Below are 17,950 nucleotides of genomic sequence, written 5' to 3'. Positions count from 1 at the left end.
CGGTAAAGCACCATTTCGTTGTAGCCATCAACGAAATGGTTTCTGTAGTTGTTAATGTAAAAAAAAGGGACGGGGGGGACATAGTAGAAAGATAAATGAATGAATTCGTTTCATTAATTCTCTTTACAGGTTATAAAATGTACAACTGCCACTTAAAATGTGCAAACCTTCATCTGGAGAGATGATGCGGTTGTGTTCTGATAATCCATCCTACCTGACAAACCATCCTATCCATTGTTTCTGCGCATGAGCTGCGCATGCGCACAACACAAAACCGGAATTTTCAGAGATAGTGTCCGCCTGTAATTTCATGCTACTCCGTTTTGATATTTGGAAAATAGGTAAGTATTGATACTTTATTGACGTGGATACTTGATTTTCTTTAAAGCGATTGTGAATGTTTGTTAATTGTAAAGTGAATATGCTGTCTGTGTTTTCCACAAAATTATCGAATTTGCAGCTTCTGTTAAGTCGAGTTTCAAGTCATGATTTAAGCTTGTACACATTTGATGTTATCTAGAAAGTTAGCGAGTTTGCAGTGCATTCTTGCTGAGTGATAAGACTGTTATATTCTGTTTAGTCTACTTAGGTAGTGTGGTTATTTAATAGGTTAAATTGTATGCATTGTTTGCTTCACATATTGAAGCTCAAAAGAAAATGTCTGTTTACATTTGTAGATATGGAGAAGAAATGGGAAGAGATACACTCGTTCATTTCTGCTGGGTCCTACCCTTCAGAATATGACAAGGCTCAGAGGCAAAACCTCAGAAGATATGCCTCAAAATTCAAACTGAATGGTCAGTAATTTATTGTTAATATTAACAAATCATATATTTGCTTAAATACATTTGTAAATATTTTTTTTCTGTAGATGGAGAACTCTTTTTTGGAACCAGAAGAGTAGTTAAAACCAAGGACGATGCCAGGAGGATCTTTCATGAGTTTCATTCATGCCCAATTGGAGGACACACTGGCATACAGAAAACGCTAGCAGCAGTGTGTTCCGGATTTTACTGGTTTAGTATGACAGTTGACATTAAAAATTGGGTATGTATTAACTGTTTGTATTGTAGTTAAATAGTGTTTAAAATAAGCAAAGTTTTTTATTAGCAACTAAAAGACAAACTGTACATTAGCAAAATAGAAATAAATATGTTTAAGTAATTATATTACATAATATACATACATACATACATTAATAACATGTAGACCTGGCAGAGATTTTAAGACATGCATATCAAGTACTGTTGCTAGATTGATTGATTTTTAGAGAAAACGCCATTAAGTAATTTTATTACATAAGAATAAAAACTCATACTTTATAAATATTTTACCTTAAAGATTCTGGAATGTGACCAGTGTCAAAAAGATGGGAAACCACTGGCTGCTGTGCAGCCGTTGCAGTGTATTAAGGTAAATATTATGCCCCTTTTCCACTATAGTACTGTATACTTTATATAGGTAAAAGTTCATAGATGACATTATAAGTCTATGTGACTAAAATGTGTTATAATTATAAAGGTAATTAATTGTTCAAGTAACCCTGACATTTGTCAGCATGCAGTCTCAAAATGTCTTATTTTGTACAGATGTACAAGTGCCACTTAAAATGCACTCTATATCCAATAGCTGCATCACTTTGTGACCATTATGAAGTTTTTTGACTCGTTAAAGCTAGATCAAACCTTGACCAGTGAATGGAAAATAAATTGAGGTCCAAATGAACAGTGCGCCCATTTTGCAGTGTGACTGTGAACAAGCAAAACATGTAGATTCAAATTCAAAGACGATACGGGTCGCCACATCCGGATGTAATTATATATCACTATTTTCAATTAATATGCACTGATAATAGTTAAGGTAATTTTGGTATTGGACGAACTTTTGCTGAATCTTGAAAACCTGTACATGTTCAGAGGTCGCGTAGTGGAACCAACGAGGGAGGAAGACGAAAGAAATTAGCGCCTGCTGGCAGGGCTCGTAGTGCGGATCGAAAAATGGCAGCGCAGGAGAAGTTCTTTGCAGGTAAACAGAAATTTTGGAAACGGTAAAGTGTGTGTGAGGGAGGGAAGCCAAAAGGGTTCATAGACCTTAAAGCTTAGTGTCCTGCTGCAGTCTGTGCTCTTTTACCACTCTTATATGATCTTCACTCTGAGTTAAATAGCTTGTTTTAAAATGTATTTCTTCCCATCTTCCCAAGATGAATAATAATAATAATGAACTACAAGAACAGAGATGACAAAGTACTTTGGCAAACAGACAAAAAGAATACTCACAGGGAACAATTTAAACAAATAGACAATGCCTGCACACAGATAATTAAAAAAGAAAAAAAGCATAACAATTAAAAATGTAAATAAATCAATGAAAGGTTAGATGCAGGCAATAAGAAAGGTAACTGAAATATGATAAGAAGATAAAAGATAAAATGGAATGGAATCACGTAGAAACAACTCTGTAAAATGTGTTTCACATGTGATTTGATGGCAGTAACTAAATCTGTGAGCCTTTTTATCCTCAGGCTAGTCTTTCCAAAGTTGATATTAAAAGTGCTGTCACTCCTTAGAACGAATTGTGGTCTTTGGCATAGACAGACTGGTCCCAGGATAATATGCTAATTTGTTTTAAAACAAATATTACATAACATGTTGCACAGGAATTCCCAAGATCCAGTATAAACCTGGCGCTGGACCCGATGATGTCATGTGTTTTAAACACTACAATGCAGAAGAGGTAGGTGAGACACACACAAACACACAGATATGAGATATGTCAAGCAGACTCAGGGGTAGAATACCAAAGTGGGCAAATAATTGGAATTTGATGTAATTATTTCTTGTTTGTTATTAAAGTGGAACGTTAATAATGGCATGCTCCAGAACACACTGTTTCAAAATCCAATTAACTACACAGTACAACCTAAACTGCTTTATCTTTGCAGATGTTTTTAGTCGTCTTAGTTTGATATCGGAAAAAATCATAATGTCAGCTGTACATTTTTGCTCCGGGGCCACTCAGGAGGTTAATACAATCACATGCTGACCTAACTCTGTTTGTGTCATGGTTTTGACTGCACAGTTAGAGTTGTGTGAGGCTGTGTGGAGCTTGATGTTCCTGTGTGCAGGTGCTGATGGGGAGGACGATGGAGGACTGGTTGAGGTTTTCAGTCTGCTACTGGCACTCTTTCTGTGGACCAGGTAATGTTGCAATTGAGCCAACATTCGTGCTTGTCATTAAACAGTCTGAGGGTCGATGGTTACAAATGTGCCCTGCAGGCTTTGACTCATGCACAGTTTTACTTTTCTCAGATCAGCACATCTCCTTTGTAATATTGCCTTGTTTTCTGTTTGGTAGGTGCTGGTCCTTTTGGAGTTCCAACCCCCCACCGGCTCTGGAATAAAGGGTCTCCTATGAAATCAGCCAAGAAGCGACTCTGTGCAGCCTTTGAGTTTTTCACCAAGCTTGGAGTGAGGCTTTTAATATCTCAGAGCTGATCAGATCACAGTATAATTCCTCACTGACGTCTGTTTGTTTTCATAGGTAAAATATTACACTTTCCATGACAGGTAAGAAAGCTGAAGTTATCTTGATTTCACCCTGACCTGACAAAGTTCTGGTGGAATGTAGAAGAACATAATGTACCATGTTTATGGGGTGCATATAGTTATACATTGAGTTCATGAAAATAGCCAGTGCAGTCTGGGCTGTAGTTTTCTTCAGATATACTTAGAACTACCAGGATGCTTTGATTAGGCTCAAAATATGGTTGGAACTTCATCCATGTCATAATTATAGACAGACACAAACTCAGCTCTTACATGGCGTGGACATCTGAGTTTGGGAATGCGATAACTTGAGAATGAGGTGACATAGGATTTTCACATTCATTCCAAAGGTGCATTTACTAACAATCAGAAGAGTTTCAGTCTCGGTGGCCTTGAATTCAAGGTCAGAGGTCAGGTTTTCTCAAAATGACCTAACATTATCTAATTTATACTGTAGGTGCATCTACGAGGAGGCTGAGGGGTAGCACTGGCAGCCACCAGTATTTTTGTAGACCTGCTTCTGCACGCTACCATCATGATTTTAAAATCAAAAGGTCCAGATGTGACTAAAGTGCAGACTTTCAGTTTTAATTGAAGGGTTTTAACAAAAGTATTGCATTAACTATATGAGGATTACAAACATTTTTATCCACATTCCCTCATTATCTACAGTATAATCACCTCATATGCTTTTATTTCTACATGTTTTCTGCGACAATTTTATGTATAATTGTACAGTCTGGGAGATAAGAGGGTATTTTCACTCAGTGGTAATAGTATCTGTATACTGTATTATTCTGGTGCTCTGAAATTGAGTGCTTAGCCCTGTGCCTCCGACAGAGACATTGCCCCTGAGGGCTCCACGCTGGAGGAGTCCAACCGCAATCTGGATGAAATAACAGACCTGGCTCTCAAGCTACAGAACCAGACTGGAGTGAAGTTGCTGTGGATCACCTGTAACCTCTTTACTCACTTAAGGTTAACACTGCAGTCATACTTTAAACCTCACTTTTTTCTTTTTTTGGTAAACCTGAGTTTCAGGAGCACAGAAAGTTATGAATGGTTCAGTCAGTTATGCAGATTTCTGTCTATAAACATCATACTACAGGTACATGAATGGTGCAGCCACTAACCCTGACTGCCATGTCCTGGCCTATGCTGGTGCTCAGGTGAAAAAAAGTCTGGAAATTGCCAAGAAGCTGGGTGCAGAAAACTTTGGTATGATGGATTTGATGGTTACGATCTTGTAATGTTATGACTCTTCTGTGTAAGTGGCGCTTTAATCGGCACATTTTTGGCTTTTTAGTTTTTTGGGGAGGAAGAGGTTTCCACTCCATCCATAACACTGATGTTGCTGTTGAACTCAATCACATGGCCATCTTCTTCAAAATGGCTGTCAGTAAGTGTGCACGTGAACAGCAGACAGGCTTTGAGTTTTGAGTTTGTCAGCTGTGTCTGTTCTGTTTCATGTCTGCATGTTTGTCTGCAGACTACAAAGAGAAGATTGGGTTGAGTTGTCAGTTTCTGATTGTGCCCCAACAAAAGGAGCCCGGCAAACACCAGTATGATTACGGTGAGGCTTCCAAAGCTCATCATAAAGTAACCTAAGCCAATACGCTTCTTCAGTGTTGCATCTTATGTCTGTTGTTTTCTGTAGATGCTATGAGTCTTATAGGATTCCTAAAGCATTTTGGTTTGGACAGTGACTTCAAGTTAAAAATTGAGCCCAACCACACCACTCTAGGAGGACACGATATCGTCATGGCATCTGCGTGAGTCACTCTTTTGTGAAGTAACAGAAGTCTAACTTTGTAGCATGTTCATGCTTTTTGTTTGTTTTGTTTTTTTAATCATTCTTGCTTGCTGGTGCACAGTTTTGGGATGCTGGGATCGATTGACTCCAACACAGGCTATCCTTACCTGGGGTGGGACACAGATCAGTGCCCCCTGGACATCAGGAACACCACCTTGGTCATGAAAGTAAGCTAACTAAATATATAACGGTTTATTTAAAGTGATGTTAGTCAATATAAGTTAAGTTTGCTATATTTTAGGTGACATTTACAAGATTTGGTAAACTGCAGCAGTTGGAATGATTAAATAGGTGGTTACACTTTCTTGATGCCTTGCATGCACAACAATATACAACAAATATAAATCCAGCGATCACTCTTCCTTTAGAGGTAGTGTAGGTTGGTTGGGTTCCAGTAAAAATATGTATTACTATTAGCTGAGTCCTCTGTTCACTAGCTAGCTGCTGACTGGAAATTTCTGTCAGGCAGGCACTTTTCTTCCTTCCTCATTAGGAAAGTGTAGAAAAAGTCTTTAGCAGCTAAGTGCTGTGGCATGTTTATTGTTAGCTAGGTAGTTGCTAGCTTTATAATCTGATTTGTGCTTGGGAGATGGCATACAGTAATGCTCATCAAAAAAATTGGTCTGCCTGCCTCTGATAGAATGAAATTCTAAGTAAATGTTGCAGACTGGACAGAAGATGACAGTAATTTGAGAGCTTATTAGGTTGGTTGTGATTTGGCTACTTGGAGCAGTAGCCAGTGTTTTGTTTTTGTTTTTTTATCTCTTCCAGTGTAGCCTGGCTACAAGTGAATATCTGATGATTGTGATCCATATTGACCTTTAAGCCTACTCAAAGGTGATTGGTCAACAGAACTCTGGTCACTTACAATAGTGTATTATTAGAAAATGACCAGAAAGCTTCCAGTACCAGAGATTACCTAGTGCAGTCTGTGTTGAAGCTTGGTATGTGCATTACTGGCAGTGAACCTTTTTTCATATAATACATTAGCACTGGACAACAAGCCAATACTTAACATTAGCTATGCATTGCTGGGTCCCCACAATATTACATTTACTCTTTATGTCTAAATCTATGTGAGCTCAAAACAATAAAAATTCTAAAACTGCACTTTACGAGTTACTATGGCTAGTTTAGATGAATCAATCACTAATCTAGCATCTGTTAGAATGATGCTAGATTAGATTAAAACAAAGCTTGGCTTGGATGAATTGGATGAAAAAGGATGAATTTTTAGATCAATGGTTTCACTGTTAATAACATTAGATGAGAGATAATCGAACTTCCTCGTTCCTCTGTTTGTCCAGGTGATCGTTGAACAAGGTGGCCTGCATCCAGGAGGATTGAACTTTGTTGCAAAGGCGCGCAGAGAGTCCACTGACCTCGAGGACCTGTTCATTAGTCACATCGGAGTCATGGACGCCTTTGCAAGAGGACTCAGGAACGCCGTTCGCATCATTGAGGATGGGGTTATTGCTAGTATGATGCAGGTATGTGTGCAGCTACTTGAGTGTAAAGTATACGTTAAAAGTATTAATAGGAAAATGCAAGTTATGTGTAATGTTAAACAGGAGCGGTACTCAAGCTTTAGTCACGGCCTCGGACAGAAGGTGGAGAATGGTACTGCCACCTTAGAGGAGATGGAGGTAAGACTCAGCTTGAGCTTATATTTAAATTGGAGTTTATATTTGTACCAACTCTACATGATGTGTCTTTTTGTTATTTCAGGATTTCATCAAGCAGAACGGTGAGCCAGAAGTAACATCAGGGAAGCAAGAAAAGTATGAGTCCGTCTTTAACCACTACTTATAATCAAAACACCTCTCTGCGTATGCAGCATTGGCCGTCAGGTGATGACTTACTTGTAGGAAAGCCCACTCATTTTCAACACTGTACTTTATTTAGTCCTGTCATGCATTTGTAGTCACACAAACTTTTAAAGTGACACTTAAATTCAATAAAAATGTTGTCAATATGTGTTTGAGGAGTTGTTGGCATGCGTTATTATTGTCATACACTGTTATTTCATGGTTTCTATAGCGCTGTGTGTATCTGGTGAATTTACATTGCTCAGATATATTAATCATTGACTAACAATTTAGTCATTTTCTAGATTCAACACTAGTGGAAGTAATATTCAGAGCCTTTAATCACATAAAAATACAAACCGGATTCCAAAAAAGTTGGGACACTAAACAAATTGTGAATAAAAACTGAATGCAATGATGTGGAGATGGCAAATGTCAATATTCCATTCAGAATAGAACGTAGATGACAGATCAAAAGTTTAATCTGAGAAAATGTATCATTTTAAAGGAAAAATATGTTGATTCAAAATTTCACGGTGTCAACAAATCCCATAAAAGTTGGGACAAGTAGCAATAAGAGGCTGGAAAAAGTAAATTTGAGCATAACGAAGAGCTGGAAGACCAATTAACACTAATTAGGTTAATTGGCAACATGATTGGGTATAAAAAGAGCTTCTCAGAGTGGCAGTGTCTCTCAGAAGCCAAGATGGGTAGAGGATCACCAATTCCCACAATGTTGCGCAGAAAGATAGTGGAGCAATATCAGAAAGGTGTTACCCAGCGAAAAATTGCAAAGACTTTGCAGTTATCACCATCAACTGTGCATAACATCATCCGAAGATTCAGAGAATCTGGAACAATCTCTGTGCGTAAGGGTCAAAGGCGTAAACCCATACTGGATGCCCGTGATCTCCGGGCCCTTAAACGACACTGCACCACAAACAGGAATGCTACTGTAAAGGAAATCACAGAATGGGCTCAGGAATACTTCCAGAAACCATTGTCAGTGAACACAATCCACCGTGCCATCCGCTGTTGCCAGCTGAAACTCTACAGTGCAAAGAAGAAGCCATTTCTAAGCAAGATCCACAAGCTCAGGCGTTTCCACTGGGCCAGGAATCATGTAAAATGGAGTGTGGCAAAATGGAAGACTGTTCTGTGGTCAGACGAGTCACGATTCCAAGTTCTTTTTGGAAATGTGGGACGCCATGTCATCCGGACCAAAGAGGACAAGGACAACCCAAGTTGTTATCAACGCTCAGTTCAGAAGCCTGCGTCTCTGATGGTATGGGGTTGCATGAGTGCGTGTGGCATGGGCAGCTTGCATGTCTGGAAAGGCACCATCAATGCAGAAAAATATATTCAGGTTCTAGAACAACATATGCTCCCATCCAGATGTCATCTCTTTCAGGGAAGACCCTGCATTTTTCAACAAGATAATGCCAGACCACATTCTGCATCAATCACAACATCATGGCTGCGTAGGAGAAGGATCCAGGTACTGAAATGGCCAGTCTGCAGTCCAGATCTTTCACCTATAGAGAACATTTGGCGCATCATAAAGAGGAAGGTGCGACAAAGAAGGCCCAAGACGATTGAACAGTTAGGGGCCTGTATTAGACACGAATGGGAGAGCATTCCTATTGCTAAACTTGAGAAACTGGTCTCCTCAGTCCCCAGACGTCTGTTGAGTGTTGTAAGAAGAAGGGGAGATGCCACACAGTGGTGAAAATGGCCTTGTCCCAACTTTTTTGGGATTTGTTGACACCATGACATTTTGAATCACCATATTTTTCCCTTCAGATGATAAATTTTCTCAGTTTCAACTTTTGTTCCGTGATTTATGTTCTATTCTGAATAAAATGTTGACATTTGCCATCTCCACATCATTGCATTCAGTTTTTATTCACAATTTGTTTAGTGTCCCAACTTTTTTGGAATCCGGTTTGTACTAAAATCACACAATAAAAATATTCATAAGTCTATAAAAACAAAGGCCTGCCAGAGCTGAAGCTAACAGCATAAATACCTCTTACCTGTTATGTGTTGGTGTAGTTTATGGACTGATCTAGTAGTTAGTTTCTTGATTAATTTGAAATATTTAAGAAAAAAGGAGTGAAATAGACACTATTATTAGTCCCAAGTAACACCTTCAGACAGTTACAAGGACATTTTTAATTAGCAGTGTTTAAAAAAAAACTTCTAGGGAGAAATGCAGCAAATGATTTAGAGGCTGGAGTTATAAAATACTGCGCATTTCTGCATGAAAACAGACTTTAATAAAGAAAGATCTAATCTAACATATGCAGGTTGACTTAGGTGTTTACATGTGAGATGAAGGCATTTTAACTCTGACTGTGTTGTTTAAATGTATTAGAACATCACACTTTGTAACTCTTCATATATTTTTTTCTATATAATTTGAACTCTTACAGACTGAAGTAGCTTTTTAATCCTACCCAAACAAACACGACTCAGCTTCTCCAGCTGTGTGATATTGTCGATTTGATTGATTGGATGTGTATTACGTAAACTTTTTGACAGCGCTGTCTTCAGTAAGAGCTCTCACTCTGCCCCTTTTCCCGGATAATAGGGCGTGTGATTCAGGGTTTAAACCTGGACCGTGAAGTACCGCTTTGACGTGAAGACGGTCGACGTTAAAAGTCTCACTATAGTGTGTTTTAGTCCAGGCTAGTTATATTTGTGATTTACTCCGTAATGGCGGCTTTTCTTATCTGCTCGAGTCAGAGCGCGTGGGCAGCGGTTATGAGTGACGCGGAGCAGGACTCCTCTCCCACATGAACACTCTTTGCTCCCACTCAGCCTCTGAACTGTAGAAAAGAAAGAAAGCGCACCTTTTCCACTGACATCAAATCATACTACCATCCTACTGGACCGCCGTCCAATCAGCAGGCCAGAAGAGGCCCGGTGTTGGCGTGATCAACCAATCAGCTCCTAGCGTGAGCTCTGCTCACCATCACGTCTGTCCTGATTGGAAGGCTAAGCAATGGGAGCGGCGGAATGTGAAAGCAGCCAATCGAAAGTGGTCCGTGTTTGTCATTGTCATAAAATATTCAGCAGCATCACTCCGGCTGTCCGTGAACCGGTGACCATGACTTACAAAGATACCTGCTGGTTCCGGGCTCACTAATTTACTCCAGAGGAACCTAAAAAATATACAATACAACAATTATTATTTGAACCTTTTTGTCAGCCTAAAACATTTTTTTCTTCCTCCTACTTTTGCACTTTAGCCTTAATTTACTTTTTTGTAAATCAAAAAAAGATGTGGACTTTCCTGGGAATAGCAAGCTTTACGTACCTTTATAAGAAGTCCAACATGGTGTTGAGTTTTGCTCAGAGAGACCTTGCGATGGTTGCAGCCTTATTCTTTACAGCCGGCCTGCTGCTCTCGTATATCGCCTATTTTCACGGCCAGAAGCTCCGAATCTCTCGGGTGCTTAATTTCTTCCTGAGCAGCCTGTCTTTGTTACCTGTTATCAACCACTTAATCCCCCAAACTGCAACGCCGAGGAGCGAGAAAACAGAGAACAGCTGCAAAAAGGTAAGACACCTCAGCTGGACTCCTCCAAGTTTAATTATGGGAACAAAGGGACACACGGGGTGATAACAGTCAGAAAACTAGATTCATTTTCTATTCAGGTCAACTTATTTTTTTTATAGAGAGAGTAAAAAAATAATCACAGAGATTTAACACAAAGTCGGTTAAACTTGCTTTGGTACTCATGAAGAAGATCAGCAGGTGCCGGAGAGGGAATAATCCACCCCCCACCCCATCCAAAATAGAAGAGTTTACAGGTGGTGGCCCAAACCACTTCTCTTCTTCCTCTCCAGACTTGTTTGTTGCTAGTGTCCTTGTCACTGCTGGCGGAATGATAGTGGGGTTGCACAGGTAGCCCAGAACCTTCAGGATGGCAAATTCATACGTGCCTTTACAAAAAGGTTCGCTGAGTCCCCCAGAAAAGCCTCAAGAGTGTGGATGAGGTACCAGGAGACAGCCGCTGTTGGGAGACTTTTGGCCTGAGTTTGAATCCAGCCCACTGTCGTGTCATTTTGTTCTCAACAGATTACACAGTGTGAAGATTTTCAGCCTGTTCACCAAGAGCTGGTGTTCAATTTAAGTGTCCCCCTCCTTTTTTTTTAAATTTTATTTTATTTTATTTTATTTTATTTTTGAGCAGCTGTATTGAACTCTCTTTCTCTCTCTCTCTCTCTCTCTCTCTCTCTCGCTCTCGCTCTCTCTCGCTCTCCGGAAAGCCTGGAAGTTTTGAAGTGTGTCCGGTCAGAGCTTATAAGACTGTTTTACACCTACATTGAAAGTGTGATTGTTCTTAGGGCCGGAGAATAAGGAACAGGGTGGAAACGGGCTCCTCTGCCTCACTCGGTGCCTCAGCATCTGGCTCACCTGGGGATCGGGACCCGGATGTGGTGATAGTTGGGGCAGGGGTTTTGGGCTCGGCGATGGCGGCCGTCCTGGCCCGGGATGGCAGGAGTGTTACGGTGGTGGAGAGGGACCTGAAGGAGCCGGACAGGATAGTGGGGGAGCTGCTGCAGCCTGGAGGATATAAAGCACTGAGAGAGCTCGGACTGGAAGGTCGGTTACTTCACAAGCACTCACCTGTATGACAGTCTAAGCTTTTGCGCCTCGGAAACTATTTTTCAAAAGCAATGAGGTCAAAAGCCGATTATTATTTCTTTCTTTGTGGCTTTAAAATATTTATCATGCCCGTCATATATTTTTGCTTTGCTGTGTTCCCTGAGCGGGCCTCAGTGAAAGGTGATATCGCGTATTTCCATACACCTATCAGAATTAAGCAGTAAATTTAAGGTAAAGTTAAGTGAAGATAAAGTTTCACGTTATCATAAAATGTTTCATTTCTTAACCTCCTAAGACCCGAACTCTTCCACGGCATGCATTTTAATTTCTCTTTGATATTTGGGCTGATTGGGACCTGACAAATGTAAAAACAAAGAATTACCAGATTTTTTTTAACTTAATTTTTGTTTCTAAGAAAAATGAGAGCCACATATGAGGATATTTGTTTAAAATTTCGACAGAACAGTAGTATAATGTCCTTGTAAGTGGATATCAGGCCCTTGTAGACCAAAATTGAGTATTTTGGTCTAAATAACCCAAAATGTGATGTCCACATATGTGGACGCCAGGTCCTAGGAGGTTAAAAAAAAGAAAAACAAAGCATAACATGGTTCCAACACCAATACTAGCGCTGATACTAGCGATATTTGGCTCGATCCTCCCACCTTTTAGAGAATAATAAAACTGTTAAAAGACAGAAGAAGATAAAGGAAAAAAAACTTTTCATATTTCCCATTTGATCTCCATTTAGTCGTTTTTTCAGCATTCAGCATGATGTTGGCTGGTTACTTTTTGCTGGGGGTCCGTCTAACGTTGTGTTTGGGGCTCCATCTTGCTGTAAATGATACTGTTAGAAACTTAAAGCTGCAGCAGATATTTAGAAAAAGCTGCTGCTTTCCCCTCTCTGTTCTAAACTCCTTCCACTAGTGTAGAGTATGTAAACATGATATGAACTTTTATTAATAAATATATTCCAGCAGCTCCCTCAAAGCTTTGTGAAATTATACTTGGAGCAATACTTCTAGATCTCGATGTCACTCTTTAAGGACATCAAATGTATCCTGTCAGTAACTTTGGACTTTCAGTGCGCACCAGTCATTTCAACCTGATCCTGTGTTATTTGACCCACTGTAGCCACTTTTAACCTTTGCGCCGAGTCATCTGTGGACAAAATAAATAGTGTAATAGTTATCTGTTGCTGTGTTCGGCTTCAGGTTCAGTGGAGGGTCTGGATGCTCATCTGGTGCACGGCTACGTGATCCACGACATAGACAGTGGCGCCGAGGTGGAGATCCCCTACCCAGAGCAGGAGAAAAACATCCACTGTGGCCGAGCTTTTCATCACGGCCGATTCATCATGGGCCTGAGGAGAGCCGCCATGGCCGAGCCAAAGTAAGCAGAGTCACGAATAAGAAAGATTTTAGGTGCCAAGTGGCTGATATGAACAGAAGGATATAGAACCTGCTCTTCTGTCCTACGTGATTGCTCTGAGTAATAATAAGAATCTTGGTTTACTCACTGTATGTCTTTATACACAATGACAGACTTTCAGTTAGAGAGATTTAACATTCACCTAAATCAGAGACACATATTGCGCTTAAGGAGTCAGTCTTTACTTTTCTATGATCTCTCTGCTCTGTGGGCAGATAGTCCAGACGTTTCTAACTGTCTAATTGCGCCCCCTAGTGTCACATTCATAGAAGGCACCGTGACCAGTTTGCAGGAAGAGGACGGCTGCGTAACTGGAGTCCAGTACAAGGATAAAGAAACTGGAGACATCAAGGTGAGAAGAGGGAGCTCAGTGGTACCAGCAGAACTGTTAGACACCGCCTCGTGTTTCCCTCTCGCCTCGCTGAAAGAAATACCGTATTTACATCAGAGGGTGTGTGACGACTGTGTGTCCCGCAGGAGGTCCACGCGGCTTTGACTGTGGTGGCCGACGGCTGCTTCTCCAAATTCAGAAAGAGCTTGGTGTCCGGGAAGGCTCGCATCTCCTCTCACTTTGTTGGATGCCTGATGAGGGTACGTGGAGCTCAGGCACGACGGTCCTACTGCTGAAAGAGTGACGCGCTGAACTGTGTTCTGTTACTGATGAATCCTACCAGGGATTCTTTTTTTTCCAACAGTATATTTTTCAATTTTAAAACAAGAATTACAAATCACACAAAGGTGCACGAAACTAGAAGAAGATGAAAAGCAGTCTGCAACCAGCTGTAAGAAACTGTTGTGACTGCCTTTCCATTAGAGCTCCCACAGAAAACTGAAAACAACGTCCCAGAACTGTAAAACTCATAACCAAAACTTTTAGGGGTGTAGGGTGGGGTCATGTTGGCAATCCATTAAAATCTGGCATACATCCTCCCAAGGTCTTCAAGGTCAGCCCAATGATTTATTGGTTGAAAATCAATACAAAGCCTTATTACTTCAAAACTTTTACATTTCATACCTGCCTTTCTTTCAAGTTCACCACAAAATATGTTATATTTTTAAAGACTGTATAGTAAAGAGAAATACCTAGTTAGTTAGCATTAATATGTAGTATAATAATAATATATGATAAACAATAATAGTAATGAATCCACCGCTTTTCTCTGCAGGACTGTCCGCAGTTTAAGGCAAACCACGCTGAGCTGGTCCTGGCCAATCCCAGCCCAGTGCTCATCTACCAGATCTCCTCCTCTCAAACCAGAGTTCTCGTGGATATCAGGGGGGAGATGCCTCGTAACCTGCCAGAGTACATGGCTGAGAAAATCTACCCACAGCTGCCAGGTGAATGATAAAGAATTTATTTATTCTTGAAGGGTTGTGTCTTTGTGTGATAATCCCTGATAAGCAGAGAGAGAAGAGAAAAAAAATCACTCTGCTGAGTGACAAATGAAGGTTATGTGAAGATCAGAACAGTCAGACCGTGGTGCCAGAAGCAGGAAACCATTCAGAGTGCTGCTGGTGAGGAGAAGGTGCGCACCTCCCAGGAAGCTGCAGTCGACAGAACTGACATTCATGGTGTGCTCTGCTATTCAGCTGAAATATCAAAGCCACAGTATTAAAGCAGCCACCCCAGTAACCTTGACACAGGTCCAGCTGGAATGCTGGAGTCAGGCTCACTGATGAATTGATAAATGTACATTCAGAAACCAAAAAAAAGCTTTTTCTTTTTTTCCCCCTGTGCATGTGCGCAGCGTGCACCTTTGGGCTTTCATCCACAGAGCTGGCTCACTGATCGACCTCCTGCATTCTCCCTTTCTCTCCTTCCTTCAGAGCATCTAAAGGAGCCTTTCATGATGGCGCTACAGAACGATCGACTCAGGTCCATGCCTGCCAGCTTCCTACCGCCCTCCCCTGTCAACAAGCCAGGTACTGAAGTCTTATTGACTGACTGATTTCTGCTGGAGGTGGCCCGAGGTCTGTTTGTGATTTTGTGATTATGTATGTTTCCGTGTAAGGTGAAAGAAACAAAAGAAAAGAGCTCTTTGGACTAATTAACAGTTCATTTGTATTTGAGGTAAATAGGGATTTTATTGACCTTTTAGGAAACAAGTAGAATCCGGGGTAAGAAAGGCTTAACTTAGAGAAACCATTTTTTCGGAATGCGTCAAAGAGAGACAAGTATAACTCTTAAAGATGCGCTTCGCTTCCAGCTGAGACGTTTGCTAAAGTGCCGAAAATGAAAAAGACCATCTGGAGATAAGATTCGAGACAAACAGCTGTCTGTTGTTCGCAGGCGTGCTCCTCCTGGGTGACGCTTACAACATGAGGCACCCTCTGACGGGAGGAGGGATGAGTGTTGCTCTTAATGACGTTCGCATCTGGAGGAGTCTGCTGAAGAGCATTACCGATCTATATGACGACAGGGCCGTGCTGCAGGTGAGCACACATTTGCTTGCTGTAATTAAAACACCTTTCCCCAAATTCAAAGGATTATTTAAAACAAAACAAAACTGTGTAGTGTATAGTGTAAAATTAACAGAAAGCACATTCATTGATTTTGTTTTTTCTAAGTCACATTTTGTGTGACTGCAAGCCGCAGCTATATTTATGCTGTCAGATTTTCTGTTCTTTTATTTCCTCTGCTGTTGGTAAGAAGCTGCAGCCCAATGTGTGCAATATCACACTGTTTTTTTTCCTCCTCTTCTCAACAGGCAAAGAAAAAATTCCACTGGGAACGCAAGTCATCACATTCTTTTGTGGTGAATGTGTTGGCTCAGGCGCTGTATGAGTTGTTTGCAGCCACTGACAGTGAGTGTCTGCCTGCCTCCGTCTAATGGCACATGAAAAGCACTGATGGAAGATAATAAATGTTGGCTTTTAGTACTAAATTCAAAATCTGCATTAATTTTACTTTGGATTCTCATCCATGTTTTTCTGTTATTCAGATTCTCTTCATGAGCTGAGAAAGGCCTGCTTCCAGTACTTTAAGCTCGGTGGAGAGTGCGTTGCTGGGCCTATTGGACTCCTCTCAGTGTAAGTGCTAAACGCTTTCCTCCACAGCAAACCAAACTGAGCAGAAGAGTTTGACATTTGCGGAAGTTCACCTGGTTGCCTTCACTATCCCTATTCAGTATAGGAATAGTGAGACTTGTGACATGTGACATTAAAACAGGTACACTGCTAGCTTAGCCTAGCATAAAAGCTTGTTTCTGCTGTCAGATCCTCCAAAGCTCACACTGCATCTCTTTCAACTGCTGCTGGGAGGTAGTTGATGTCTGATCACAAAAAGAGTTTCTCATGTAACACTCAGCAAGTGTTTACATATACTACACATTTATTAGTGAGCTTTAGAGGAATCTGTGTTCAGAGAGCCATGCTGGCTTTTTCCTCACTGCTTCAATTTTGTTTGTCTTTGATAATTTTCAAAATCTAAAAGCACTTTTAGATATAAGATTTAGGGGGTTGTAAGTCTGACTTTTTTCTTTTTTTGGACAGGTTGTCGCCCAAACCCCTGACCCTTATTGGACACTTCTTTGCCGTGGCGCTGTATGCAATCTACTTCAACTTCAAGTCTGAATCCTGGAGCACCAAACCCCGAGCCTTATTTAAGAGCGCAGCCATCCTGTACCGAGCCTGCACAGTTATGTTTCCTCTCATCTACTCTGAACTCAAGTACCTGGTGTACTAGCGATAAACTGCGGGAACACTTAATGGGCTCAATTGGAAGAAAAAAAGTTGACTTCCTGCTGAAAATGGCACTTTTAGCCAGAATTGTTCTCTTGATGATTTTCTACAATATTCTTCTGCCTTACTGAAGATGGTTCTACATAATGCCTTTTTCAGCTCTGCGGTAGCTTCGTTTTGTGCTCACCCACAGTCTACCCTGTCTCCCAGAGGACCGGGGACTACATTAGTGACAGTTATTCCTGCCAAACCTGAATTTGATGAAAATACATTGCCTCTTTTTTTGATGATGCGGTGTTTGGGTAATTTGGACAGTATTTAACGTGAGAATCATTCTGCTTCACTTGAGATCTACTGCACTGATGATGACAGTGTCCTACAGAGGATGTTGTGGAAATTGCCTGTAAATTGCACTTTAAGTGAATCTAGTGTTGTGCCTGTTTTCGCGGAGGAAAAAGTCCACAGACTGTCAAACTTTGTCTTCTACTGTTTCCCCTTTAAACAAGACTGTTGCTTTAACCTTATTGTTGTAATGCGGGACATTTTGTAAGACATTTATGTTTCTTTACTGACTGTGCAGCTATTTGCCAGAAGATTATAATTTCAGAACCCGAAAATGATCCCCAAACTGTTTTACTCGTGTTGGATGTCCATAAAGACCTGACACAGCACGAATGAATGCCTTGGGGGACATTTGGATTGTGTGGGACCTGAAACATCAGGAACAAGTATGAAGCATGAAGCTCAGGTATTTGTTTCCTCTGAGCTGATGGACAAGGAACTCGAGAAGATTCAGCACTGCTGTTTACCTGTGTGTTTGCCTGTTTTGTTGAAATAAATCAGGACACAATTTTGTCAGTGTATCATTTTTACTGCAACTTAATTTGTTTGTCCGTCATTTTTTTTAATACTAAGATGTCTAAGAACAAAAAGAGTGACTATACCAAGGACACAAATGGACACTATTAACTGTGATCAGTAGGTGGGGCTCACTCACAGCTGCAGGATCCATCGTCATGTGTAGCAGCACAGCATTTAATATCCATTAGAATAT

At 40.7% G+C, this 17,950-nt stretch overlaps 2 protein-coding genes across 2 annotated transcripts; both read left to right on the top strand.

Annotated features, from left to right (window-relative positions):
* The first annotated feature begins 267 nt into the window (after window positions 1–267).
* On the top strand, window positions 268–7,327 carry LOC134636429 (xylose isomerase-like). The gene is made up of 18 exons (XM_063486406.1): window positions 268–341; window positions 678–797; window positions 872–1,047; window positions 1,342–1,413; window positions 1,917–2,025; window positions 2,657–2,733; window positions 3,125–3,197; window positions 3,355–3,467; window positions 3,541–3,566; window positions 4,386–4,523; window positions 4,654–4,763; window positions 4,852–4,944; window positions 5,035–5,118; window positions 5,203–5,317; window positions 5,420–5,525; window positions 6,666–6,848; window positions 6,930–7,004; window positions 7,087–7,327. The coding sequence occupies exons 1-18, from the start codon at window positions 311–313 to the stop codon at window positions 7,168–7,170; spliced, it is 1,785 nt and encodes a 594-aa protein (XP_063342476.1). The 5' UTR covers window positions 268–310; the 3' UTR covers window positions 7,171–7,327.
* A 2,938-nt stretch (window positions 7,328–10,265) lies between these two features.
* On the top strand, window positions 10,266–17,751 carry sqlea (squalene epoxidase a). Its single transcript, XM_063486170.1, has 11 exons — window positions 10,266–10,731; window positions 11,523–11,781; window positions 12,999–13,176; window positions 13,471–13,567; window positions 13,693–13,806; window positions 14,382–14,553; window positions 15,043–15,138; window positions 15,506–15,648; window positions 15,924–16,020; window positions 16,158–16,245; window positions 16,708–17,751. Exons 1-11 carry the CDS (start codon window positions 10,453–10,455, stop codon window positions 16,898–16,900), a joined length of 1,716 nt encoding a protein of 571 aa, XP_063342240.1. The 5' UTR covers window positions 10,266–10,452; the 3' UTR covers window positions 16,901–17,751.
* Window positions 17,752–17,950: the final 199 nt, after the last annotated feature.

This window comes from Pelmatolapia mariae, linkage group LG10_11, assembly GCF_036321145.2.
Source record: "Pelmatolapia mariae isolate MD_Pm_ZW linkage group LG10_11, Pm_UMD_F_2, whole genome shotgun sequence".
In the NCBI taxonomy this organism is placed as follows: domain Eukaryota; kingdom Metazoa; phylum Chordata; class Actinopteri; order Cichliformes; family Cichlidae; genus Pelmatolapia; species Pelmatolapia mariae.
Note: the sequence above shows the minus strand (reverse complement) of the source record. Positions and strands in the feature narration are given on the sequence as shown.

Coding starts and splice junctions, on each gene's coding strand:
- sqlea (XM_063486170.1), top strand. CDS start 10,453: ATGTGGACTTTCCTGGGAATAGCAAGCTTTACGTACCTTTATAAGAAG. Junction 14,554..15,042: donor AATCTACCCACAGCTGCCAG/GTGAATGATAAA, acceptor TCCTTCCTTCAG/AGCATCTAAAGGAGCCTTTC. Junction 16,021..16,157: donor GTTGTTTGCAGCCACTGACA/GTGAGTGTCTGC, acceptor TCTGTTATTCAG/ATTCTCTTCATGAGCTGAGA.
- LOC134636429 (XM_063486406.1), top strand. CDS start 311: ATGCTACTCCGTTTTGATATTTGGAAAATAG. Junction 342..677: donor TTTTGATATTTGGAAAATAG/GTAAGTATTGAT, acceptor TTACATTTGTAG/ATATGGAGAAGAAATGGGAA. Junction 5,526..6,665: donor ACACCACCTTGGTCATGAAA/GTAAGCTAACTA, acceptor CTGTTTGTCCAG/GTGATCGTTGAACAAGGTGG.